Source organism: Peromyscus leucopus, chromosome 4 (assembly GCF_004664715.2).
Source record: "Peromyscus leucopus breed LL Stock chromosome 4, UCI_PerLeu_2.1, whole genome shotgun sequence".
NCBI classification, from domain to species: Eukaryota; Metazoa; Chordata; class Mammalia; order Rodentia; family Cricetidae; genus Peromyscus; species Peromyscus leucopus.
Window position 1 is genome coordinate 68,111,785 of NC_051066.1, and position 26,460 is coordinate 68,138,244.

Below are 26,460 nucleotides of genomic sequence, written 5' to 3' on the forward strand. Positions count from 1 at the left end.
CATTCACCCCACAGTTTCAAGAATCTTATTTGGTGTGGAAAGTACACAAGTGGAAAGTAATGCATAAACATGGCAGTGCTTGTGCTAAAAAACATCATTAGGGGAATATTTGTATTAAAATGTTTCTTTCAAAATGTAGGGTTCTTGCTGGGCATGGTGGCACATATCTTTAATGCCAGCAATAGGTAGGCAGAGGCAGGGCAGAATTCTGTGAGTTCTATAGCAGCTTGATCTATATAAGGAGTTCTAGGCCATCCAGGGCTACATAGTTAGACAGGTCTCAACAAAACAAATATACAAAAACCCAAAGAAAGAAATATCCAAATACTATGAGACAAGAACCCTCAGTGCTTGAAGTTACTTGTAAGTGTTCTGATTGGATTCTGAGTCCAGTGGTCTGTTTGCTTACTGTGATAACTTAGGTGGCTTCAGCAAGAGATTCATTTTTCAGACCTCTAGGGTATGGCTGCTTCAACAGCTGTTTTCTCCAACCCTACAGACAGCTATCATACAATAGTGGAGACTTTGATTCCAGTTGTTCCTTATGTTGGCTCCCATGTTGATAGGTTACAGCTCTGAAAGGTGTCTGAGGCTTCTTTGGTATGTAGGCTCCATTTTGGATCATGTTATTATTGCTCTTTCATTCTCACCTTTGTGTTTTTGTATAAAGGATAAAGTTATTCTTTTCCTCGTGTCCTGGGATGTCTTGTAGTCTTATTGCTGTTGGCAGCTTGATTCTTAGGTTTGCAGTCTTTTCTAAAATCATACTCAGCTTCTTTCATTATGGTAAAACCGTGGTTACTCAGAAGGCCATTTGGATTTTCTGGTTATCTAAAAATCCTTTTGACTAACCTCTTGTGGAAAGTTTTCTGTGTGATGGTGAGGTCTTCTCTCACTAACATGATAACTACTGTCTTTAGGTTAGGAGTTGATGGCCCCTGGATAGCAAAGATACTTTGACTCACAGTGCTCAGAGTAGTTCTTTCCTTCCTATTGTTCTCCGTTGTCTTATAACTGGCTGGCTTCATTTCTGTGCATTGCCTTTCTGGTAACAAGGAGTCATCCCGTTAATTGTTAGCAGAATGCAGTTTGCACCTAGGGCGAGTGGCCTGGAACTCTCAGTGAACCTGCTCCTCAGTAACTTAGACTCTCATGGTACATCCAGGCTACTGAGAGTGAGGATTAGTTTTCTGTGCCCAGTGCTGTAGAGGAGGAGAGAATATCCCAGGAAATAGCATGTTTGCCGCTAAGAGACTCACATTTTAACAGAAACTGGAAGAGCTGAGGCTGACTGGGCAAATAACTGATTTTGGCACCTGTCACAGATCTTCTTTAGTGACAAAAATTAGGCTGAGAGCCTTTATTTCTGTGAGTCTCTATTTTCCTAAAGTAACATGGATAAAAGTGTACAGTTTATGTATTTAAATCCGTGAGAGATTATTCCTGCTTTGCCACTACTGACTTAAGATTTCTAGGGCTGGAGTTTTAAAACAAAGAAGCAGCCCTGTTCTCACTTCAGTTTCTTCTGTTTCTGATGTAGAAAACTCAGACTGAACACAGAGCTGTGCAGTCACATTGTGTCACATGTCCCAGAAAATCCAATTGCTGGAAGTTAGCTATCCACATACATGATGGACTTGTGCTTTCCGAGTTGTTTTATGTAGGGTCTTGTCAGAAACCCCATTTGTAATGTTGTTACTTTTCTCTTTAAGTGATTATATGTAACAAGTACTAAGATAAATTCAGTTATTCAAACCCAGAAGGCTTGACAAGTTAAGATACTGTTGACTCAGTAGCTTTAGAATCTTTTAAAAAGTATGTTTATAGTCTCATCATAGATGATGGAAATATGTTCTGAAGCACCAGGACTACCATGTTCAGGATGGTAAAAGTTCAGCGTTTATGGATTTAATAGTTACTTTTGCTTAAATATCAAGAAAATAGTCAATTTCGCCAGCACATATTTTCTGTAAGATGTTTACTGCCCGACATGGTACACATCTAATACTGCTATCTTTTTTTTCTCAAGAGAAGCTTTAGGATTGAAGTTTGTTGGAAGGTGGTGTCAGTTTGGACAGTGTCGCATCTGTGACTTGGTAGATGATTCTGCATAAACTTCATCATTTCATCTATTTACCTCTTCCTGTATCCACTGTTGTCCAGTGTTTCTGTGAAAGGGGAGTTTCTTATGTTATCTCAAGTGATGTCCCAGGAAGACAACATGCTTCATCTCACTAGTAATCCTGAAAAAGACAGGAGGGTTGCTTTTGTTCCCCTTCCAGTTTTAGGGTCATCACTGTGCTTTGTTTTGTTTTATTTTGTTTTTGGTTTTTTGTTTGTTTGTTTTTTAGTCTCTCTAGGTAGCCCTGGTTGTCCTGGAATTTGCTGTGTAAATTAGGGAGGACTTGAACTCACAGAGATCTATCTTCCTCTACCTCCTAAGTGCTGGGATTAAAGGCTTATGCCACCACACCCAGCAATCATCACTGTGTTAAATTGTATTTTTGTATCCAACTTGTCAGGACAGCTACTGTGTAACCATCTGAAGTCACAGTTCTTTTGTGAGGAAATGGGTAGCAGCTTTAGGGCAGAAGAATGAGATGATTTCAGTAGTGTATGAGACAACTTGGACATTAACAATGCAGTGCTGCCCTTTAAGTTATAGGATATAGCTGTGGGGTTTGGAGTGATGAGCTGGTGGTATGTGTATGGCAGTGCTCTATAAGCAGCAAGTTACAGGGAGACAAGCTTCTTGATGAACTGAAGCTTTAATTTACAAACTGACAACTTCCATGTCGTAGCTCACTGAAGGACAAACACAATGAGTGGGTGCTTTCTCATGTAGCAAAAAGCTCAATTGTGCAGATTGTGAATGATTTTTACTAATAATGGTTTTCTGCTACCCTCACTACTGTATCTGAGGTCAGTTCATGTTTAAATTCTGTTGTTGGTTGTTTTTGCTCCTTTGGGGGGCCTACCACCCAGCTCCCAAACAAGTCACACATGGAGGCTTATTCTTAATTATAAATGCCTGGCCTTAGCTTGGCTTGTTTCTTGTCAGCTTTGCTTAACTTAAAATATCCTGTCTACCTTTTGCCTCTGGACTTTTCCTGTTCTCTTACTTCTGTAAATCTTACTCTTATCTGTAACTGGCTGTGTAGCAGGGTGGCTGGCCCCTGATATCCCCTTCCTTCTCCCAGATTTCTCCTTCTGTTCATCCTCTCTGCCTGCCAGTGCTGCCTATTTCTCTCTCCTGCCTCACTATTGGCCATTCAGCTCTTTATTAGACCATCAGTTGTTTTAGACAGGCAAAGTAGCACAGCTTCACAGAGTTAAACAAATGCAACATAAACAAAAGTAACACACCTTAAAATAATATCCTACAGTAAAATTCTACATTATTTTATATGTTCTAACTTATGAAAGTCCATAGAGATGCAAAGTGTCTTGAGCCAGATTTCAACACAAAGATATGTTTCAGATTGTGTTCGGTTTCTGAGATAAAAAGGCAGTAAGTAGCATTCACTCTCTTGATACTGTATTCTTTTGTTTATAATTTAAAATGACAACAACCAAAAAAACTTAGCCAGTGGGTGAAGATGTTTGCTGTCAATCCTGAAGATCTGAGTCCCATCCCCTGGATCCACATGGTAGGATGATGAGAGCGTGTACTCCTCCAGATTGCCCTCTGACCTCTACATGTGCACTGTGATGGTATGAAAGTGAATGGCCCCATGGGCTCTTATAATTGAGTGTTTAGTTCCCAGTTGGTGGGCTATTTGGGAAGGACTAAGAGGTACAGGCTTGTTGGAGGAGGTGTGTCACTAGAAGTGGACTTTGAGGTTTCAAAAGCCCATGCCAGGCCCAGTCTCTCTCTCTCTCTCTCTCTCTCTCTCTCTCTCTCTCTCTCTCTCTCTCTCCCTCTCTCTCTCCTTCTCTCTTTTCACCTCCCTCCCTCCCTCCCTTACTCCCTCCCATCTTGCCAGTAAGATGTAAGCTTTCAGCTACTGCTGCAGCACCAGACCTACCTGTCTGCCACAATGCTCCTGGCCGTGATGGTTATGAACTGACTAAGCCTCTGAAACTGTAAGCTCCCAATTAAATGTGTTCCTTTATAAGTTGCCTTGGTCGTGGTGTCTCTTCACAGCAATAGAACAGTAATTAAGATATGTATATGTTTTATATGTCCCCAACACATAAATGTGAAATAAATCATAATTTTTTTAAATCTAGCCACTTAGAACTAACATTAAAACATTTGCTTTGAGCCAAGCGTGCTGGTACACACTTTTAACTCCTGCAGAGGCAGGTGGATGTATGTGAGTTTGAAGCTAACCTTGTCTATATAGTTAATTCCAGGTCAACCAGAGCTACATAGTGAGACCCTATTTCAAACCAGCAAACAGCTTTTTTTGTAGCATCCCCTAGGTAGTGACTGTGTCAAGATGAAGCGGAATAAATACCCTCCTCAGCCACTGGCTGTCAGAAACTCACTGAAGTCAACAGTGAATGCAAGCTTCATGGGTTGTTCTGTGAGAAGCACATAGCCACAGAAGTAGCTGCTGATGCTCTGTGTGAAAAGGAGGGATTATGTGGTCTGCATCAGTGGTAGGAATGATTAACAAGATTTCTCCTGAAGCAAGGTGTCCAGGCCCACATGGTAGAATGTGCCCGCTGTTGAATAAGGGGCATTCTTGTTATAGACCAAGGAGAACTGGAGAGAGGAAGCGCAAGCCTGTTCATGGATGTCAATCTGAGTGTTCTCAACTTAGTTACTGTTAAAAAAAAAAAGGGGAAGGGAGATATTCCTGGACTGACAGATACTACTGTGCCTCATTGGTTGGCATCCAAAAGAGCTGCAGAATCTGAAAGCTTTTCAGTCTCTAAAGTCTGACAGTATTTCATCAGAAAGCCCCTAAACCAAGAAGGTCAGAGCCTTCTGTTACTGCATGTGTCCTGCAACACAAATGCTGATGTATTGCTCTGAAGAAACAATGCACTAAGAAAAATGAGGAGGAGGCTGCAGAATATGCTAAACTTTTGGCCAAGAGAATAAAGGAAGTCAAAGAAAAACACCAGGAACAGATTGCCAAGAGACGTAGGCTGTCCTCACTGAGAGCTTCTACTTCTAAGTCTGAGACCAATATAAAATAAGTCTTTAAGAGTAACAAATAAATTATCAGGCCTTGAAACAAACAAACAAAACATTTGATTTTATGCTTAAAAAAAATCTTGTTTTTTTTATATATATAATTGACATTTGAAATAAAAGTAGCATTTAACTGTCAACTTGAGTTGAAAATTCATATCCTCAAATTGTATTATTATTATTAGTTACATCCCTTGTTTTCACACTTCCCTAAGCACTCTTCACCATTAATATGTTGGATCCTTAACATTTTCTTGAAGCCAAGAGGACAGTACAGTATGGCTTGGGATTTAAGGAGACAGAGAAGATGTAGATTCGAAGAGACTGGCTTGACTCTTGCCCTTTTGGTCTTTTATTATAAATATGACGACTGTGGACCAATAGCTGAGGAGCCCCCATGATACTGGACTGCACCCTCTGGATAGGCGAGACAGTTGTTTGGCTCTGCTGACTCCCCATGGGAGACCTTGCCTTGGAGGAGGTGGGAATGGGGAGTGGGTTGGTGGGAAGGCTGGGGGGCGGGAGGAGGGAGAACGGGGAAATCTGTGGTTGGTATGTAAAATGAATAGAAAATCTCGATTAAAAAAAAGAAAAAGAAAAAAATATGATGACTGCTATTTCTAGCATGCAGTGTTCCTTTGTAATCTGGGTGTTACCACTATTGGACCCAGACATACTGGTCTTTACCTTTTTATGGTAGTGGGGATTGAACTGGGGCCTGGAATGTAGGACAGAAATGCTCTGCCATCACGCTGCACCTCAGCTTCTGTGCTGTGTACTTGGCTCTGTAGCTCTCTCTACACCCTTTCCTGTTGCAGGCCCCTGGCTTTTAGGACCCCTTGGTATGAGTAGAGTTCCACTGTGGCAATATTATTAGTGTTTCATTGCCATACATACAAAATTTGGGAAGAATCTGGCATTGTGCTTACCTGTTAGAATGTGAGTGAACTAAATAAAGAAATTTATTTTTAAAATAAAAACTGCTTTTATTATTAAAATAAAATGCTTTTCCAATAGGCTTACCCTTTAGAGATAGAGTATAGATCTCAGTGACATGGAGACGAAATGTAAAATTCTTTAGTGCAAATAACTATGTGTGCATACATGATGGAGTGTGTGAGACAGAATCTCGCTCTAGTGCCCAGGCTGACGTTGAGCTCACAGCAGCTTTCCTCCCTCAGCTATCTGAGGGCTAGAATTAAAGGTATGAGCCACTGCACCTGGCTGAAGTATGTGTTCTGAAAGAATAAAACCCAAAGCCTTTTTTAATTAAGAAGGTAAGCCACAGCCTAGTCAATATCATGATATGTGTTCTCTACCGTCTGTTAAACATCCATACAGACAATTATTGGGAAAAGCTTTGGTAATGTGAACTCCCCTGCTCCTTAATTCCTTTCTATCAAACTGTACCAATTCCTTGATGCCTTGCAGAAGCTATTTGTCTAATTCTTAGTAAAACTCATCTCAGAGAGTTCGGGGAAAGCCTTCTAGTATCCTACAAGTGAATAAAATGCAATTATTTTTAGCAAAATATATTTTTACAGCCACTGCTACCAGTACTCCTCTTCCTCCTCCCTGCTGGAATTCTGTCCTGTACTCCCCTGGGAGCGTTCTCTCCAATGGTGCACTGCATAGTCTTCGATTGAGTCTGCTTATTGCACTGAGTGGGGAGTTCACTGTGAGCTCACTGCTTTCTTCCCATATTTGTGCTCATAAAATGATGTTTTGTGTTTCTCCTCACAAAACGGTGGAGTCTCACTTAATTCTGTTTCTTTAAACGACACACACCTTTTGTTCAGAGCTGTAGTTTGACCACTAAGGTCAGTACCACGCGCAGTTTTGTTTCATGTTGAAAAGGGGTCTCTGCTTATTCCAGGCTGGCCTAGAGTCCTCCTGTCTCCATGTCTTGAGTGCTAGCTAGGGCGGCAGTGCCGCCGTGCATGGCCAAATAGAGGACAGCTGTATGACACGTTCTGAAGACTGTCGTGTATGTTTGCTGCATCCGCAGCGCTAATGAATGTGGTTCATTCGAGTGCAGTAGTTGAATTCCAGTTGAGCAGCCGCACGCCCCCCTCCATCACTGAGACACCCCCTCCTTCAGTGCCGTTTGATAAGTTCTGATAGCAGCAAATACCAGTCCAGGTTAGTTTCTCTGTTCACATATAATATAATACTCTGGTTTCATTTTGAGCAGTGGATGAGTCTGAAGACCTGGACATATGCTTGTTGTATTTTGGATGTGAAGATGAACGAAACTGGTTCTTCACATTTTAGTTTCAGAACTTCTTAGTCAGCCTCTTGTTTAAAGGTAAAGGTCACATTTCAGATTCTACATTAGTTCTTGGAGAGTAAAGGTAAATGTTTAAGGCATTACTTTGAAAGAAGATTTTTTTGAGAGGGTGTGGCTTTCTCATTATTGATTCAGAATAGATGATGCTACACAGAGCACAAACTAGTTGAGTGACCTTGTGCAAAAGCAAAGATTTGAAGCACAGCATTCAGCTGTGGAGAAAAGGGTCGAGTGCTTGAGTTTCTTCTGAGAGACAAGCTCTAGAATCTGTGCACAGATGTGATGGAAACAAGGAGTGGCTCACATGGGGAGTGGTAGGCTTGCCGTCCTGTTCTCCATCTCTTTCTGTGTTCATGGCCAGGGAACTTGGAACTGCCGCTTGAGATGACAGGAATATGAGCCTGTATTCTGTTTATTGGGTCTATACAGTTCTGAATGTCATAGTATCGATCACCAATACCCTGTGAACTCCTCTGCCTGAACAAGCCCAAATGAAACCGTGTGATATAAGAGTCAAGGAGGTGAGGCGCTCGTCACAGACTAGTTTATAGAACATTGACAGAGGGATTGAGGGACAGGACCAGCCCTTCTGGGAGCAGGCCACACTGGCCTGTTGTTTATAGAAAATACACTGAGAGAAGTCTAGAAGTTGTTTACTTTCTCCCTCCTGTCTACCATCATTCTTTTCTAATTTTCTTTTTCGTTTCCTTCAGTTACCACTTCCTTTAAAAACAAAACAAAACAAAAGAACAAACCTTTTTAAGCACGCCTTTAACCCCAGCATTCATGAGGCAGAGGCAAATGGATCTCTGTGAGGCAGAGGCCAGCCTGATCTACATAGTAGGTTCCAGGATAGCCAACACTGTATAGAGGGACCCTCTCTCCAAAATTAATTAGTAGTACTACTACTAATCTTTAAAAACCTTTTAAAACTTCTTAGTAATGTCAAATGGCCAGTTTGTGATATTTAATCTTTCCTGAGAACTTCAGGATAATGAACTGAGATAATTGGCCACATTTAAAGATCTTTCTCATATGTGAACACCGTTGAAAATCTACTGTTTATACGAGAGTTACCTCCAATAATGGCTGGCAAAAAAACAAAACAATAACAACCAAAAAAACACGTGATTTTTTGTTCAAAACACAGTGGTGCAAGTGTGGGCTCATCTGCTGGGTGATGAGAGGATGTCTTTTTATGAGGCATTGAGAATGCTGTCTGGTCACACTTGGTAAGGATTGCTGATATACCGTCGTTGTCTTCTCTCACTTGTACCCAGATCTGGTGCTGGCCCAGGTCCTCTGAACTGTTTTGTGTGTGTCTGAGTATGGAGACTATGGGACTGAGAGAATCTCTCAGGCATGCAGTGCCCCCTCAGCAGCCTGGCCTTGCTGGGGTGCAGGCACCTCTGCAACAGAGCTCTCTGCTTTCCATCCTTGGACTTCTGACTGCACTCAACTCAGATAGTTAAGTGACAGGAAGCAACAACATTCCCCAAACCTTGAGCTCTCAAAAATTTCAGACAAACACAGCCACGTGCCTATGGTATTCCAGTTGGTGAGAGCAGCAGGGACAGGGACCAGACTGTTCTGGTCTGGGCAAGGCTTTAAAATACTGGAACTGTCTTCTACAGGAAACTTTACCCAGCTCATGAGATCTGAACCGTCCAACCCACAGGCTTTCTTCCTTTCTCTTAAGGACTGATGTAGCTTTACAAGTATTTGGGTGTAGGTTTCCCTCCCCACCAGCAGGTCTCAGGACTTTGTTCTAGGCTCTGGGGAGGAACTGTTATGAATGCAGTGTCACTCACTTGACTTCCACTCTGCCTCTGGTTCCGAATGGCCATCACCATGCTCTAGCCATCTGGCTGAAGAGTTCTGTAGCCTGCATCTCTTTAGTTCTTGCCTCTGAGGTTCCTTGCCGTTACACACACCACGGGGAACAGGTCCTGGGCTTTGTGTCTTCATTGTAGTTCACTTCCGTAGGCTAATCAGGACAACACACTGTAGTCCTGCTGGAGAGGAGAAAACACCATGTCCTTCCCCTGTGCCTGGTACACCACTTCACAGTTCCTCGCCCCCCACCCCACCCTTGGGCACGGGCCACCCTTCCGTGTCCTCCTGCTTTCTCCCTCTGTTTGTAAAAAGACCTGTAGCAGTCTTTTTCTCCAGTGATGCCTACTTGGTATCTGATGAGGAGAAAGACTGAAAGCAATTCTAATAATATTTCACGTTTAAACATCTAAGTGTCCAGACAGGCACCAGGGTTAACGTGTCTCTGCGGTGCTCACGGTTCCCTGCAGCACCCCACCATGAACTGCAGCACCTCCATTGCAGGGCCTTTTATACTCAGGAAATAGTTTGAAGACTTCACATTATTTTATAAGTATTTTATAGTTTATTAAATTTTTATTCTGCTTGTGTCTTCTCCAAAAGCCTTGGACTGCATCAAAAAAAATTTTTATACCCATAAAGGCAGTGCTAATATGGGGTGTAATGTACAGTTGGTTCCCTCCCCTAAATTGGCCTTTATGTGGTATTTTCATTATTTGAAAAGAATTAATAACAATATTTAAAAACTTTTCAGGGATGTATTTAGTATTAACTTAAGTGTTTTTTTTTTTAATCTATTTTATGGATATTTTACTACCCCACCATGCTAAGTGAAGTAGCTTTCGGGTTCAGGTTCTTTAGAGACTTTGAGCAGCAAAGTCAGTTAGAGCCACATTCGTAATTTGCAAATTAACCTGACTGTTCTGGATTCCATGAGCCCCTTATTTAAAGCTTTCTTTTGAGGGCATGGGGTTGAAAACCACTTTTCTGTACCAAAAAGAAAGGAGAGGTAGATAAGGAGGGATAGATTATTATAGATTATATATAATATAATAATATTATATATTATTATATAATAATGAAAATATCAAAAAATACATCCTTTATAAACCTTGACTTTAAGTTTTCTTACTTATTTATTATTATTATTATTTTTTTTTTTTTTGAGACAAGATATTACTATGGCTGGGCAGTAGTGGTGCATGCCTTTAATCCCAGCACTCGGGAGGCAGAGCCAGGCGGATCTCTGTGAGTTCGAGGCCAGCCTGATCTGCAGAGTGAGATCCAGGACAGGCACCAAAAACTATGCAGAGAAACCCCGTCTCAAAAAACCAAAAAAAAAAAAAAAAGACATCACTATGTATCAGAAACTGTCCTTGAGCTCACTATGTAGACCAGGCTAGCCTGGACTCTCACAGAGATACACCTGCTCCTGCCTCCAGAATGCTGGGATTAAAGATGTACATCACTACATCCAGCTTGACTTTAAATTTCTCTTCTATGTAATTAAACTTCTACTCTGCCTAAACAGATAGCATATGATTCTATTATATATTCCTAAAATCTGTCCCAGCGAAGAAGTCCTACTCAGTAGTTGCACATTTCAGTAATTCAGACTGCTTTTTGTTTGTATAGCATACCACAGTTTCTTTATTTAAAAATAAGGGTGGGAGAGAGAGAGGGAGAAAGAGTGTCCTATGGATTGAGCTGAGGGCCTTGCAGATGTTACCCAAGTGCTGTACCACTGAGCTATGTCCTGAACCTTACTTAATGTTTCAAACTGGGGTAGATACATGATGCTTGCTTCAATTGTTAAATATCAGACAGAAAAAGTTAATAATGACCAGTAATATGCCCGTCAGGTCTGAGTACTCCATATAGATCAGTTCAGTTGTTGCTCATAAGAGGTGCTCTATGGTCTCATTTTACAGACCAGGGCACTACGGGACAGGTTAGTTAAAAACTCCTGCCCAGCATTGTATAAACTGGGCAGGTGTTTAGACAGTGTAGCTCTAGAGCTACATTTATACGGCTGTGCTGTTCTGCTCTTCCAACCTCACATGGTAAGTTGACAATGGCCAAGAAATCTGAACTGGCTATAGCGGCTCATCCCTAGAATCCAAGCATTTGGGAGGCTGAAGCACGACAGTGAGTTCAAGGCCCACTGAACTACGTAGTGAAGCTACCTGAAGGAAAGAGTGTGGCAGGGGAGAAAAAAGAAGAGAGGAAGAAAAAAAGGAGGGAGGGTGGAAGGGAGGGAGAGTGGGCTCTGCTTCATTTTTTAAATCTGTATGCCTCCGTTTCCTTTATATATAATACGTTTCTTATAACAGTGATTTCATATTAATTAAAATATCTGTAAGGTTCTTTGAGTTCCTCATATTAGAATCTGTAAATTGTAGATGTAGTAAATGTTAGAGGAAGCTAGTTGTGGAAAGGTGTTAGAGAGTGAACAGCATTCTGATAGGTTTTTGTTTTTATTCGGTAGAAAAGAGTAGTTGAACAGCTGCGGAAGAACCTGATAGTCAAGCAAGAGCAGCCGGACAAGTTCCAGATACAGCCATTGTCACAGTCTGAAAACAAACTACAAACAGCACAGCAGCAGCCACTGCAGCCACTGCAGCCACTGCAGCAGCAGCAGCAGCAACAGCAGCAACAGCAGCAGCAGCAGCAGCAGCACGCCCAGCAGTCAGCAGCACCGCCCAGCCTGACTGCATCACAGGTAACCGTGTGGGTGGAGCAGCCAAGGCTGAGTGCTGGGTGTTGATTAGTTATTGATCATGTAGAACTAGATCCTGCTTTAGCTATCCTAAGCTCACCTAACACTAAGCAAGTTTTCTGGGTTTTGTTTTGGGTTTTACTATTACTATAAGGATCAGTTAAATTCATTGGCAGAAGGAAAGAGCCTTCTAGGGAGCAAAAGTCAAATGACTGAGTTGAGAGTGTGGCTCAGTTGTGATGGAGGGCATAGCTAGCATTCATGAATCCATGGGTTTGATCCTCAGCACCACTTAAAACCAGGTGTGGTGGTTTATGCCTGTGATCCCAGCACTCTGAGGTGGAGGCAGAGGGATCAGAAAGTCAGTCACCTTTGACTACACAAGAAGTTAAAGTTTGAGGCCAGCTTGGGCTGCATGAGATCTTATCTCAAAAAACAAAAAACCAAAAGGAGTGAGGAAAAAAAAGTTAAATGATTTCCATTGGGAGTGGAGCTCAGCAATAGAGTGCTTGCCAACCATGCCCAAGCCTAGCAACACACACACACACATATATGCATACATACCTGCTAAATGATTTTCTACTTGTCATCAACACCAAAGACAAATTACTCCGAGCACCCCAACTGAATTAAAGTCTGGAAAATTTGGGGGGGTGTTTATTTGTATTTGTTCTAAAGTGATTTGACCCCTTCTGGAACTGTTTTTCTGAATTTCTTAGCAATTAGGCATAGAGCTGTTCCAGTGCCCATGCTTTTGGGACCGAGTAGACAGAAGCATTCAAGAGGGTGATATGTTTTTATTATCTACAGAGATAACAAGTTTGCTTCAAGTCCACATTCTTGGAATGAGGGTGCAGGTGAGACTCAGAATGCCTGATGCAGCTGTGGAAATGTTTTACTGGAAAGGGCATTTTACCTAGCACAGAATGTGAGGAGAGAGTCAAGACACACTGAAAGGGCATATTTGGAATTGACATTTGAGTAAGAAAATTATTCAAGCTTGACCTCTACAGCCTTAGATATATTATAAATGCACCTTTTTAAAAGGAGCCGATGGGCCTGGTGAGGCGGCTCCGTTGGTAAAGTGCCTGCTGTGTAAGCGTGAGGACCTGAGTTCTAACCCCAGCACTCACATAAAAAAGACAGTGTGTGGTCGTGTGTGTTTTTAATGTCAGTGCTAGGGAGCAGAGACAGGAGAATCCCTGGAGCTTGCTAGCCAGCCAGCCTAGCTGAAGCTGTAAGTTCAAGATCCCAGTGAGAGATCCTGTCTCAAATACCAAGGTGAGGCCTGAGAGATGGCTCAGCAGTTAACAGTGTTTGGTGCTCTTGGAGAAGACTTGGGTTTAGTTCCCAGAACCCACATGGAGAGGCATGCAATAATTTGTAAGTGCAATTCCAGGAAATCTAGTTCCTCCTTCTGGCTCTCCAGGCATCTGCATGCACAGGGTGCACATATACACACTCAGGCACTCATGTGCACACACCAAATGAATAAATAAAAAACAAAGCAAAGTTGATGATAACTGGAGAACGGCACATGTCTGCACACCTGCACACACTCATACCCAAATAAGTAAATCAACCAAAAAAAGGGGCGGGGGGGATGAAGAGGCTTGGAAGTTAGGAGTATTCACTAGTCTTACAGAGGGCCCCAGTTCAATTCTCAGTACCCACTTGGTGATACTGTCATCCATAACTCTAGTAACAGTGGATTGATGCCTTCTTCTGGCCTCTGTAGGCACCAGGCATGCATATGGTACACATATATGCCTGTAGACAAAACACTTATACACATAAAAGAAGTCTTTTTTTAGGAGTCTAGCTGGGCATCGTGACAAATGCCTTTAATCCCAGCATTCTGTGAGGCAAAGGCAGGAGGATCCTGTGAGTTCAAGGCCAGCCTGGTCTATAGATAGAGTTCCAGGACAGCTAGAACTGTTACAAGAGAAACAGTGTCTTGAAAAACAACAACAAAAAGATTCTGATGTGCTCAGCAATAGAGTACTTGTTCCCCATGTGTCAGATCCTGTGTTCCATCCCCAGTGTCTAGTTAGGGTCTCTATTGCTGTGAAGAGACACCACGACCACAGCAACTCTTATGAAGGAAAACATCTAATTGAATGGCTTCCAGTTTCAGAGGTTTAGTTCATTATCATCATGCATGGCAGTGTACAGGCAGACATGATGCTAGAGAAGGAGCTACATCTTGATCCCACAGGCAACAGGAAGTATAGCTTGAGCATATATGAGACCTCAAAGCCTGCTTCCATGGTAACATGCTTCTCCAACAAGGCCATACCTGCTCCGACAAAGCCACACCTCCTAATAGTAACACTCCCTATGAGCTTATGGGGGCCAATTGCATTCAAACTACTACACCTAGCATCACAAAAATAAATGAATAAGAGTAGTGAACAGTAGTTCACTGGGAATTGGGTATATCACAAAACCCTTTAGGACTGTTGAAAGCTATGTACCCTTCCATAGAAAAATGTACGTTAATACTCAGTACAGTTACTTTACATATTTCAGAGTGGTTTGGGTCTTCTGAAACACACCAATACTGAATCTTCACTGTGTATGTAGAGGAATCTAATTATTATTTGTAGTCCTAAGACTAGTTCATGTATAACTTTTTGTTGTTGTTGTTTGGTTTTTCAAGACAGGGTTTCTTTGTGTAATAGCCTTGGCTGTCCTAGAACTCACTCTGTAGACCAGACTGGCCTCAAACTCACAGAGATTTGCCTGTCTCTGCCTCCCAAGTGCTGGGATTAAAGGTGTACACTACCACCACCTAGCCATGTATAAAGTAAAGAATTGAACCACCTATTAAAAAAAACTAACAATGCCTAGAATTTGATAGAGGCTACTGAATACCAGCATACTATGCAAGGTTTTGCATGTGTAGTGGACATGCTCTTCACTCTTAATCCTAGAGTTCAGATTTTTAGAAAGGAAAATTTAAAACATATATAATAGGTGGTATTCAGTAGAGCCAAAGTTGAAGCCAGAAATTCTGAATGAGAAATCTGTCCATTCAGCTACTTGTCTGTGCTGCCAGACAATGCCAGGTAAGGGGATACCAGCACAGTGTGAAACCTAGGAAGAGAAAGGAGGTCGGTGAGTTGATTCAGCAGTTAGGAGCATTTGTTGCTCTTACAGAGGACCAAAGTTTGATTCCCAGCATCCATATGGCATCTCTGTCTGTAACTCCATTTCCAGGGCATCCAACACCCTCTTCTAACCTCCAAGGGCACCAGGCAAACACTTAGTGTAAAATGCATGCATTCAGTCAAACACTCATACACATAAAATGATAAAGTAAAAATAAATAAATAAATCTTCAATCAGAGAACTAGGGCATCAAACACTTTCCCACTAATCATCCAGTACTATCTGTAAATTAGACATTTTTTTTTCCTCCAACAGGGTCTTACTATGTAGTTCCAGCTAACCTAGAACTTACTGTGTAGTCCATGCTAGCCTCAAACTCAAAGATCTTCCTGCCTCTGCATGTGAGAGTATTTACCTGGATGTACATGTACACATCACATGCATGCAGTGCCTGCAGAAGCCAGAATAGGGCATTGACTCTCCACTGGAGTTACAGCCAGCTGTGAGCTGTCCAGGCTGGCTGGCTGGCTGGCTGGCTGGCTGGCTAACTGGCTGCCTGCCTGCCTGCCTGCCTGCCTCCCTCCCTCCCTCCCTCCCTCCTTCTCTCCCTTTCTTCTTTCAAGGTTTCCTTGAACTTTTATAACTTCTCAAAGATTGCTTATAAATTTACTTTTCCTGGGGTTTTAGATGGAGTTGAATTAGGTTCTCTTTTCAAAATGCAGTTAGATTAGAGAGTGTTTACATGGGAAGAACAGGGTAGAATTGTTGTTTGGTGATATGCGAGTATTTACTGTTTTAATACATGGAATTTTCTATTCAAGTAATAGTCTATGTTACACAAATCAAGCAGATTTATAAACAAATGCCTAATTGGTAGCTCCTCTATTCACCTGAGTATCTGCATTGGGCTGGTGGACAACAGGGCCCAGCACTGCCTCCAGACCAGTGTTGCATAGCTTCTCTCCATCTGGTAGCACACCTGATACATTTAATTGATTTAGCTAACCTTGATTTTATATTGTTTTGTTTTGTTTAATGCAAAGGCTTAATGCTAAACCCAACGGCCCTCTGGGTTTCTGTTGTTTGTCTTTGCAGTGAGCTCCATTCAGTGTTTATTGACTGCTCTCTGTGTGCTAGATGGTATACAAAGAGCAACAGTCCCTGCCAAGAATCTGGCATATTATGGTAATTCATTTTCATTCATTTTGTAAATATTTATTGAGTCCACACTGTGTAAGCACTGAGCTAGGGAATGTGGAGGCTAGACTCAAAGTACCAGTGAAGGACTGAAAATACCAGAGAAAGGGTAATTTTCACTAGAGGAATCAAAAGCACTTCTTAAAGGAGGTGGCATTGACAGGATCCGGACCAATGAATGGGATTTCCATGGTAGAGCAGAGAGTAAAGAGCATAATTGTAGATAGGAAGACAATTAAAAAAATAGAGAATTTATAAAAAGTCAATTTGGAACCTGTAGAAGATCTCAGTGGCTAAAAGTATGCACTGCTCTTGCAAAGGATTAGAGTTCACTAACTAGCACCCTTGTCCCTCAGCTCACAAGCACCTGTACTTCCAGCTCCAGGGAGATCCATTACCATCTTCTAACCTCCACGAACACCTACACTCATGTGCACATTCTAACACACACACACACAGACGCGCGCGCGCGCGCGCGCGTGCGCGTTTTAAAAATTTTTTAAAGGAGGGGCAGGAGAGGTAGGTTTTGCTGCAAAGAGGTTAAGAGCCTGTACTTTCCTTACAGAAGACCAAAGTTCAGTTTCTCACCTCTTGTGTTAAGTAACTCAAGCTGCCTCTAACTCTAGTTCCAAGGGACTTGATACCCTCTTCTGACCTCCCCAGGCACTGCACTTACATGCACAAATCCCCACGCAAACACACACATTTATACAAAATTTAAAAATTAAAAGTAATAGTAGATCTGGGCAGTGGTGATACATGCCTTTAATCCCAGCACTTGGGAGGCAAATGCAGGAGAATCTGAGTTTGAGACCAGCCTGGTCTACAGAGCAAGCTCCAGAATGGCCAGGGCTACACAGAGAAACTTTGTCTCAAAAAAACTATATATATATATATATATATGAATATGAATAAAATCTTTCTTTTAGAGAAGAAAATGCAAAGCCAGGTGTAGTGCTACAGTCCCAACACTCAGGAGGATGAATCAGGAGGATGAAGAGTTCAAGGCCAGCCTGGGCTTCCTAATGAGTCTGTCTCAAAACAACAGAAGTAAATAGAAAACAACAAAAGCATGCCTTCTGTCTTAGTTACTGTTCTGTAAGTTGACCAAGGCAACTTACAGAAGAAAGCATTTAATTGGAAGCAGTTTCATAGGGGTAATTTATGATCATTATGGTGGAGGTGTGGCTGCTGGCCAGCTGGCGTGATGTGAAAGCAGTAGTTGAGAGCTTACATCCTGATCACCAAGCAGGAGGCAGAAAGTGAGTGAGACTGGGCCTGGTTTGGGCTTTTGAAACTTCAAAGCCTATGCCCCTCCCCCACTCCACCACCCTGCAGTGACACATCTTCTTCAACAAGGCCACACCTCCTGATCCTTCCTAAATAGTCCAGCACCTGGAAACAAAGCATTCAAATTTATGAGTTTATTCTCGCTCAAGCCACCATACCTTTGAAGTAGCAAGTGGGCTCATGTAGCTAGAACATGGAGTGTGAAATGATGGCAAGAAGGAGCTACCTCTAAAGCATGATAAAACTTGGGTATTTGATAGTCATATAAAGTCATTAAAAGTCCTAAGAACAGATAGGTTTAAGAATGGTATATATGAGATATGTAACATCTAAAAGGAATAACTAATGTTTGTGATCGGAGCGGGCAGCAGGGAGATGCTATGTGGGGAAGTTTCCTAAGCTGAGGGACCCTGCTGTGAGGCAGTGTTTTCTAGACATGACAGGGAAGCTGTATCCATGAAATCTCAACAATGTGGTTGCCCAAACAAGACCTGAGTAATGACAGCATCTGGCTGTCAAGGCCATACCCTACATGGAGAGCTACAGGCAGTCAGTGGCTGCCAAGGGGAGAGAAACAACCTTCTCATTTGTAATGATAAAATGCACATAAAAAGAGGTATGTAGTTATTAAAACAAAGGGGAGGGCGAGTTCTATTTGTGGTTGAGCATAAAACAGTGGTGACTTCTTACTCAAAATTAAGCAGACACTAAAATAGATGTGGGGATTAATTAGAGCCCATAGAAATATCCCTTGAGGGGACTGGAGAGATGGCTCAGCAGTTAAGAGCACTGTCTGCTCTTCCAGAGGTCCTGAGTTCAGTTCCCAGCACCCACATGGTAGCTCACAGCCATCCATAATTCGATACGTTGCCCTCTTCTGGCCTGTAAGCATACATGCAGAAAGAATACTGTATACACAATAAATAAATAAATATTTTTTAAAGATACTTGTTATTTGAGAGAGAGAGAGAGAGAGAGAGAGAGAGAGAGAGAGAGAGAGAGAGAGAGAAGTTCTGGTTTGTACATCGGATCATATGTTTGTAAGTTTAAATGCCTCATATCTTACAGGCTAACAGTAAAAACTTTACAAAACATACAAAGGTATTTAGCCAAGCTTTGTGGTTCACACATGTAATCCCAGTGTTCAGGAGGCTGAGACAGGTTTGATTACCACAAGCTTGACTATCAAGTGAGACTTTGTCCCCAGAAAACCATTTTTAGGAGCTGAAGGGATGCTCAACAGTTGAGAGCACCATTGCTTTTGCAGAGAACTGGGTTTGGTTCCCGGCACTAATACGGCAGTTCACAGGCATCTGTAACTCCATTTCCTCTTCTGACTTCTTCAAGCACTCAGACCCACATATGGAACACATACATACATACAGGCAAAACGCTGATAGACATAAAATAAATAAATCTTAAATTTTTAATTAGTTAAAGTAAAGCAAAAAGGACTTTGCTCTTAGTGTTTATATATATATATATATATATATATGTCTGTGTGAACTTCTAGCTATCAAGTTCATGTTTTGTCATTATTAAAGAACTTTATGCAACTATAATACCTCATCAGACTTGAGCAGCATTAACTAACCAGATCTAAACACAACTTCCATGAAAATCATTGTCTTTGATTTCAGATACCCATCCTTTCTGCATCTTCTCTTCTTCCTGTTGGGACAGCTGAGACATTTTCAGTATGCTTATAGGTCAAAGTCCCCTTCTCATCTAAACCTTAACACTCCAAGAGTTGGCTTCATGTTCCCAAATATTTGTAATAGAGCAAGCAGCAGACCAGAAGTGAGAACCTTAGCTAAGCCGTGAATACATTCTTTAAGAAGCTTTCACTATGACATTCATACTACATCTTTGGCCTATGTGCTACATAGAATTACATAGATCCTAAAATATGTGAAATGAAATTAGACACAGTTAAATACATGTAAAGGAAAATAAAAATGCTGAGTTACAGTGTGAAGTAACTTGTCAGGTTTAATGTTATGGAACCATTGAGTTAATGGTAAGTATATAATTTTGGGGGATTTGTGTTTTTATTCAGTATTTGCTAGAATAATCAGTTTAGAGTTAATCCAATATTGATAATGATTTGCTTCAACTAGAGGTGCTTCAAACAAAAGTGTATTGACCTCATTTAAAGCGATATCAACACACAAACTGCTTTAAAAATCTGTGTCATTGAGTTCTGCTGACCAGAGCCTCACGTCCACAGCCTGTGTTACACTAGGATTGAAGGCCATCACCACTTCAAAAATCTCTTTGTAGTCAAGCATTTTAAATTGAAAGATGAGGCTGATCGCATACTGTGTTTAAAACTCTACAACAACTGGCTTTGTGAGAGAGCCTGTGCTGCTGCATTTCCAGTGATGAAATGGCAGTTAGCTGTTGTCACTTTCAACCCTGACCTGCTGCCGCCCAGGTGCCGTTTCACATTTGAGACGGCAGTGGCAGGTGGCATGAGCTGCCTGTGTTGTGCCTTGGAAACTAAAGCAAAGATTTGGGGGGTTTTAATTGTAAACACCAATAAGGATTGCTGATTAAATTGTGGTGGGATAGATGAGGCCACATTATTATGTCTTTCTTGTTGTTAAAAGGAAATTTTAAAAGATGGGTGTGTGTGCATGCATGCACGCACATGTCAGGCAGAAAAGGTAAGTAATTATACACACTCAGTAGCTGGACACATGGTGCTCACATGGCATAGAGGTGAAACTTCTTCAGAGAGGTTTTCCAGGTGTGTGGAGGAGAAAGGGCTGCCATAGAACTCCTGCAGAATTGGGTATGCTCTCACCCCACTGCCCAGCTGCTAGTTGCTTGCCACATGTGGCTGAGAAAAATGTGATGAGTACAAGTGTAGGACTGACCTTTAATTTTTTAATTAAAGTTTATAAAAAGCCAAACTGTAGAGTACATTTTAGAAAAAGAAGTTAAAGTGGAGTAAGTAACAGAACCAGTGAGTTGGAGATGAATGTTTGTGTTCCTGAAAGGTCTGCATCTCGAGGGGTTGGTAGTAGTGCCAGGTAGATGTGTGTGCTGTGTAATGAGTGGTTTCTGTAACAGATTTTGTAATTGTTCTAGTAAAACGTTAGGCAAATGCAGCTTTAATGCTTCAGAGACAGCCTGGAAGAGTCAGGTCCTCACTGACACTCCTCCTCTGATTCCCAAGGCTTTTGAAAGCCAGGTGTTTGTTCCCACCTTGTCGGTTTCTCTGACTCTTTGATCACTTCCACATCAGTTCTCCAGAGGAAAGACTGTAGGTAGTGGCTCAGCCCCCTTTGGAATAGAGAGCTGGCGTTTCCTGTGCTCGTTAGCAGCATCATTATCTGGAGCTTGGGGTTTACTACCTCTGAGGCAGCAGTTCTGCTGGTCCTCCTGTGAGTTTCCCTTCTACTTCCCCAGGGGGACCCTCAGACAGATGGAAAGACACTGCCCTTTGCCTTGTGTCACAGGTGGCAAGTAGCCTTATGGGTGAGGTTATAGAAATCAGGGGTAGAGACAGTGTGCAACTTACATATGAATTAACTCACTTTATCAGAGTTAGAAAATCCAGAAGCATTAAATGCACTCATATTCTGTACCTGTAGATGTGCACTGTCCATTGCTTAAAACCTTGTGTCTATATGAGTGTGCACTCACTGCAGTGAGCTTTCCTGTTTACAAGTGACCCTAACTTGAGAAACTAGAGGTTGTTTTTCTCTATAGTAAGACACATATTCTACATCACAAATGTTCATTTGATAGACAAACTTGATTGCTTTTTTTTCCTTTGGGAGTTCAGAAACATATTGTTCAATGGGATCACATTCCAGTGTCCTAATGTCTGTTCTCCGTGTCTCCTAGAAGACTGTAACTACAGCTTCTATGATTACCACAAAGACACTACCTCTCGTCTTGAAAGCAGCAACTGCGACCATGCCTGCCTCTGTTGTGGGCCAGAGACCTACCATTGCTATGGTGACCGCCATCAACAGTCAGAAAGCTGTGCTCAGCACTGATGTGCAGAACACACCAGTCAACCTCCAGACGTCTAGTAAGGTCCCTGGGCCTGGGGCAGAGGCTGTCCAAATTGTGGCAAAAAACACAGTCACTCTGGTAAGCCAGTAGCTGCTACTCGTGTGTTCACATGAGAGGGTTCAGGTTGTGCATTGTAGAGTGTTTCCATTTTAGGCTCCTGCTGGGTTTCTAAGCTCCTATCATTTTTCTAGCAAAGCAAACTCCCCTGTGGGCCTGTCAGTTAACTACAGAGGTGTCCTGACACCAGGGACTGGATTTAGTACACTGTCTGAGGTCAAATTAGGACTTGGTTTGGGAGGGAAAATGTCCTTCACAAAGACACACGCTGTTTTACTTCTCTTTCCCTCCATTCTGTCCACTGTCTCCTCCCCACATCTCCCATGAATTCTGAGTGCTGAAACTCCCTGTGCTGTGGTCTGCTTTGAGGAAAACCCCTGCTGCATCCTTTCTATTCATTATCCCTCTAATTTGAATGCAGCCAGAAAGTACTTAGAGTTGGTTGGGGCACACTTTAAAAATATTAAAGAAATTCAGAGATGAATGTGTCAAAGGCCAAGTCCTACCAGAGGGAGGATCCCTTGGAGGGAATACTTGAACAAGATTGTCCAGAATTTCCAGGATCGAGCCATTAGACACTGTTGTTCTTGGCTGTTTATGAGAACCAGGTCCAAATTGTGATACTCAGTTATCTTCTTCAAATGACAAAGCTCTTGGTGTTTTTGAATAATGACCAATAATGAGTAAACGTAGCAACCAAGTGAAGCTTTGTCACTTTACCCAGGAGTCCTTAGAGAAGTAGCCCTGTCATCCAGCCAGACACTAGGGTTCCAAAGTTCTCTATAGGAAGAAAGCCACTCAGCCCTTCTTTGTTGAGTAAAGCTTGAATCTGGGGGGGTGGGGGGATCCATTCAGACAGGCAGCAAGTTTGATTTTACTTCAGATATAGTTTTGACTCTTAAAATATCTAAGTGTAAGAGAGTTCCTGAGTATCAGAGAAAGTGTCCAAGGTTGCTGAGCATACTTTGTTCTGCAGAAGGTATGTGAGGAGACAGGCGTGTGGTAGATCACTTGATGGGATGGAGTGTGCAGTGGGAAAGACATCGTTCCTAAAGCAGTGTTAATTCACATAGTGAAGTGCATGGCAAGAGCTGGTGGGAAGGAGTACTGCGTGCTGTGGAGAGCAGACCCCTGTGTCCTGAGTGTCTGCCTCTGACACTGAACTGTGACTGCCCTCTCATGCTTATCTGTCTTCTTGTTTTTGTTTGTTTTAAGCAGGTTCAAGCAACACCTCCTCAGCCCATCAAAGTACCGCAGTTTATCCCTCCCCCCAGACTCACTCCACGCCCAAACTTTCTTCCACAGGTGAGTGAGCCGGTGAGAAACCCAGTGGTGGGTGGAGTGGCGTGCAGTCCCCACCGGCCTGCCCAAGGAGTGAAAGTGGAGCGAAACCCTGGATGGAAGGCAGCCAAGATAAGGCCAGGGCAAGCATCGTGGTACTACTGACTTGCTGGAGGGAAATGTAGTCACACTGTCCTGGCAGCAGGGAGCAGAGATGTGTACCACTTTGATGTCTTTTCCCCTTACTAAAAAGAGACAGAATCAACAGCCAACAGCCAAACAAGTCGTTGTGAATCCTGCTTACAGAAATTGGAGTAGGAGTCTGCATTGGGCTTTTCTGCCCAGGCCCAAGCAGTACTGCTGCTCCTCACCCCTGGCAGTTCTCCAAGCACTAGACCAACCCTGGTGGACTCTAGGCAGTCCATCCAATAGAAAGGCCAAGAGTTTCTCTCTCTGAGGTGTAGCTTTCAGACAGAGAAAAGAGTCTGTCTGTGAGGGGTCATACAGTGCTAACATGAGAGGAGGCCATCCTATTATTCTCCAGATACATCTTTAATAAGTACTGTGGGTAGCAAACATTGTACTAAGCTTTTGTGCCCTGAATATACTGAGTTTCAAGGCACAGTTCTCAGCTGTCCGAGAGTAGCGTCACAGTTTCCTGTAGGGAATTACAGTGTCCATAAGGGATGTATGGTAGGCTGAGCAGGCAGAAGGGACACTGACCATTCTAGACTGATAGAGAAGGTACATTCATGATTTCCTTGAAGAATCTATGTTCAGTGTGAGGCCTAAAGTCCCAGGAAAGTCTGTCTGATAAAATTTTGAAGAAGGAATTTAAAAAAATGCCCCAGACTGAGAATACAGTGTAAGCTGTGTGTATGGAGTGGAGACACACACGTGTGTTCAAGGAACCAAGGAGATTGCTGTGGCTGTGCAGAGACCACAAAGGTGACCCAGTTAGACTTAGAGAAGAGCCTGGAAAGGTACATTGGGGAAGAGCCTGAGGTCCTTGCCACTGTGCAGAGATATGGGCTATATCCTAGCAGCAGGGGGATCTGTGGAAGTATCTTCAGGCAAGTACATGACATGATCACACTTAATGTTTTAGAAAGTCCCTCTTTCTGCTGTGCAGACTACAGGTTGGAAGTACTTAAGACTGAGTAGGAAGAGCAGTTAGGGCGTTATCAGAAATGATGTGAATCCACTGTCATAGAGGCTGTCTGTTTTCATTCTCACAGTAGCCCTAGGTAGAGTTTTCAGTAAGGAATCAAAAGGACTAAACAATGAAATCAATGGGGTGTAGATTTCATGAAGCTTTTCTGTTTTAGGAATCTATGTCCATGGGTGTTGATAACAATGTTAAACATAGTTCTTACTACTGTCTCAGAAGCAGCCATCACAGGGTCATTTTAGGTTAAGATAAATATTCAGACTTAAAAGACTGTCATGAGCCACATTTGGCAGCAGTCAGCTTGGGAATGCTAGAAGCCTTGGCTACCTCCAGTAACACAGTATTCTTCTCTCTCATAGGTCCGCCCCAAGCCTGTGGCCCAGAATAACATTCCTATTGCTCCAGCGCCTCCTCCCATGCTTGCAGCTCCTCAGCTTATCCAGAGGCCTGTCATGCTGACCAAGTTTACACCCACAACCCTCCCCACATCCCAGAATTCCATCCACCCCGTCCGTGTCGTCAATGGGCAGACCGCAACCATAGCCAAAACGTTCCCCATGGCCCAGCTCACCAGCATTGTGATAGCTACTCCAGGGACCAGACTCGCTGGACCTCAGACTGTACAGCTTAGCAAACCAAGCCTTGAGAAACAGGTATGGCAGACTATGTACACACCTGCTGTGGCATAAGCCTTGACCTTGAAGCAGTGGCTGCTAGACACTTTCTAGATATGCTTTGTCAAGGGTTCTTCATCTCAGCACCAAATCGACATCCTATTGCTTTATTGTATGGCAATTCAGTCACATCCAAAGAACCTTTTCTCCTGAAGAAAGTTGTTTCCCACCTTACCTGGCACAGAGTCTTGTGTGAGTGAGCTCCCCCTGCTGGCTCTGATGTAGAAATTCACAGGTAAGGTCCTTGCCTCAGTGAGGAAACATGCTCCCAACTTGCACACACACACACACACACACACACACACACACAACACACACACACACACACACACACACACACACCTGAATCAGAAAACACCATGTTAGCTTCACCCAGTAAGAACCCAAGTGTGGGCCTGACTATAAAAGTAAGTCAGGAGCAGTAAGCGGAGCAGGGAACGGGACTTCCTCAGATAACTTCTGAAATTCACCCTTTGAGCTCTAGACTAGATGCAGCAGACATCTGTTCACGTGGTGAAGCCCTACATTCACATTTTCTAAAGTCAGGTTTCCTCATAAGTGAGTGAGACCGGAGCAAAGCTGGTCACCTCCAAAGGCAGCTTCCAGGTAGAACGAGCACTAGAGCAAGGAGTCTCTAGGATGTCACTGTCCCGTCCGGAGAAAGACCAGGGGCGAGAAGGAATTCTTCAGACAAAAGCAGTGTTTCCAGAAAGTTGCTTTAACTAGTCGTTAGTCTGCCCAGCACGGTGGGGCCCATCTATAATCCCAGTACCCAGGAGCCTGAGGCAGGAAGATTGCCACGACCTGGAGCCAGTCTGAGCCAGGGCCACCCTGCTCCACTGTGAGCTCCGTGCTCTGGAAGTGGCTTCACAGTGCCACTTTCCATCACGAAACCTCACTTTTCTTTATGAAGAAAAGCTTTTCTTCATTTTATTGTTCCGTTTCTTTTTCTGATCATACAGATAATATGTGTGATTTTAAGAAATACTAACAGAAATAGAAATTGTAGAAGATGCTCTCCCCCTAACATTCACTTTCTGAAATGTTAACAAAAATTTACCTCCAGTACTTACTATTAATATTTCCAATTACATGCCTGCCACAAAAAGTCATTCTCCTGGTCTGTTTTTAATTGCTCAGACTTGACTTCCCATTCATGTTATAATAGTCTCTGGTGATTCTCAGTCTTCTACCTGAGTGGGTGGCCAGCTGTGATTCAGAGAGGCTGGTCCCTGGCGGGGGCATCACAGGAAATGCTGCCTTGGGCTTCTTGGACAGAGGAACCTTGCACATATACTCCCGGGCCTTGGACTCAGGCCACTCATCAGTGCAGCAGAGTTGAATTACAAGACCTTATGCTCAGGAAACACAAGACAGCATATCAGCATTCCTGTGGAGCCTGCCCAAACACCAGGAAGTGCTTTGAGGAGCATTCTGAAATAAATTATTAACACAGCTCTAGATCAGAAGTTTAGAGTGCTTGGCAGCCCGGCTTTGGTGCTCAGATATGGAAAGTCAGATGCTCAAGTACGGGGCCTTAGGGGACAAGTCCTCGAGGGCTGTGCCGACCCTCAGAAGTGCTGGGGGAGGGGTGGTGCTGGAGAGATGGCTCAGTGGTTAAGAGCACTGACTGCTCTTTCAAGGGACCCAGGT

The 26,460-nt window shown here is 42.8% G+C and overlaps 1 protein-coding gene across 18 annotated transcripts in view; it reads left to right on the forward strand.

Annotated features, from left to right (window-relative positions):
* The window catches only part of Phf21a (PHD finger protein 21A), a 179,649-nt gene that overhangs the window by 127,665 nt on the left and 25,524 nt on the right, over window positions 1-26,460 (forward strand). For 8 of the 18 annotated variants that reach the window (XM_028878967.2, XM_028878968.2, XM_028878961.2 and 5 more), the window contains 4 exons: window positions 11,761-11,994; window positions 21,451-21,702; window positions 22,897-22,986; window positions 24,493-24,786. In XM_028878967.2, the coding sequence (XP_028734800.1) occupies window positions 11,761-11,994; window positions 21,451-21,702; window positions 22,897-22,986; window positions 24,493-24,786 (870 nt within the window). The remainder of the gene's footprint in view (window positions 1-11,760; window positions 11,995-21,450; window positions 21,703-22,896; window positions 22,987-24,492; window positions 24,787-26,460) is intronic. The other 10 variants (XM_028878963.2, XM_028878971.2, XM_028878966.2 and 7 more) reach the window with 4 other exon arrangements.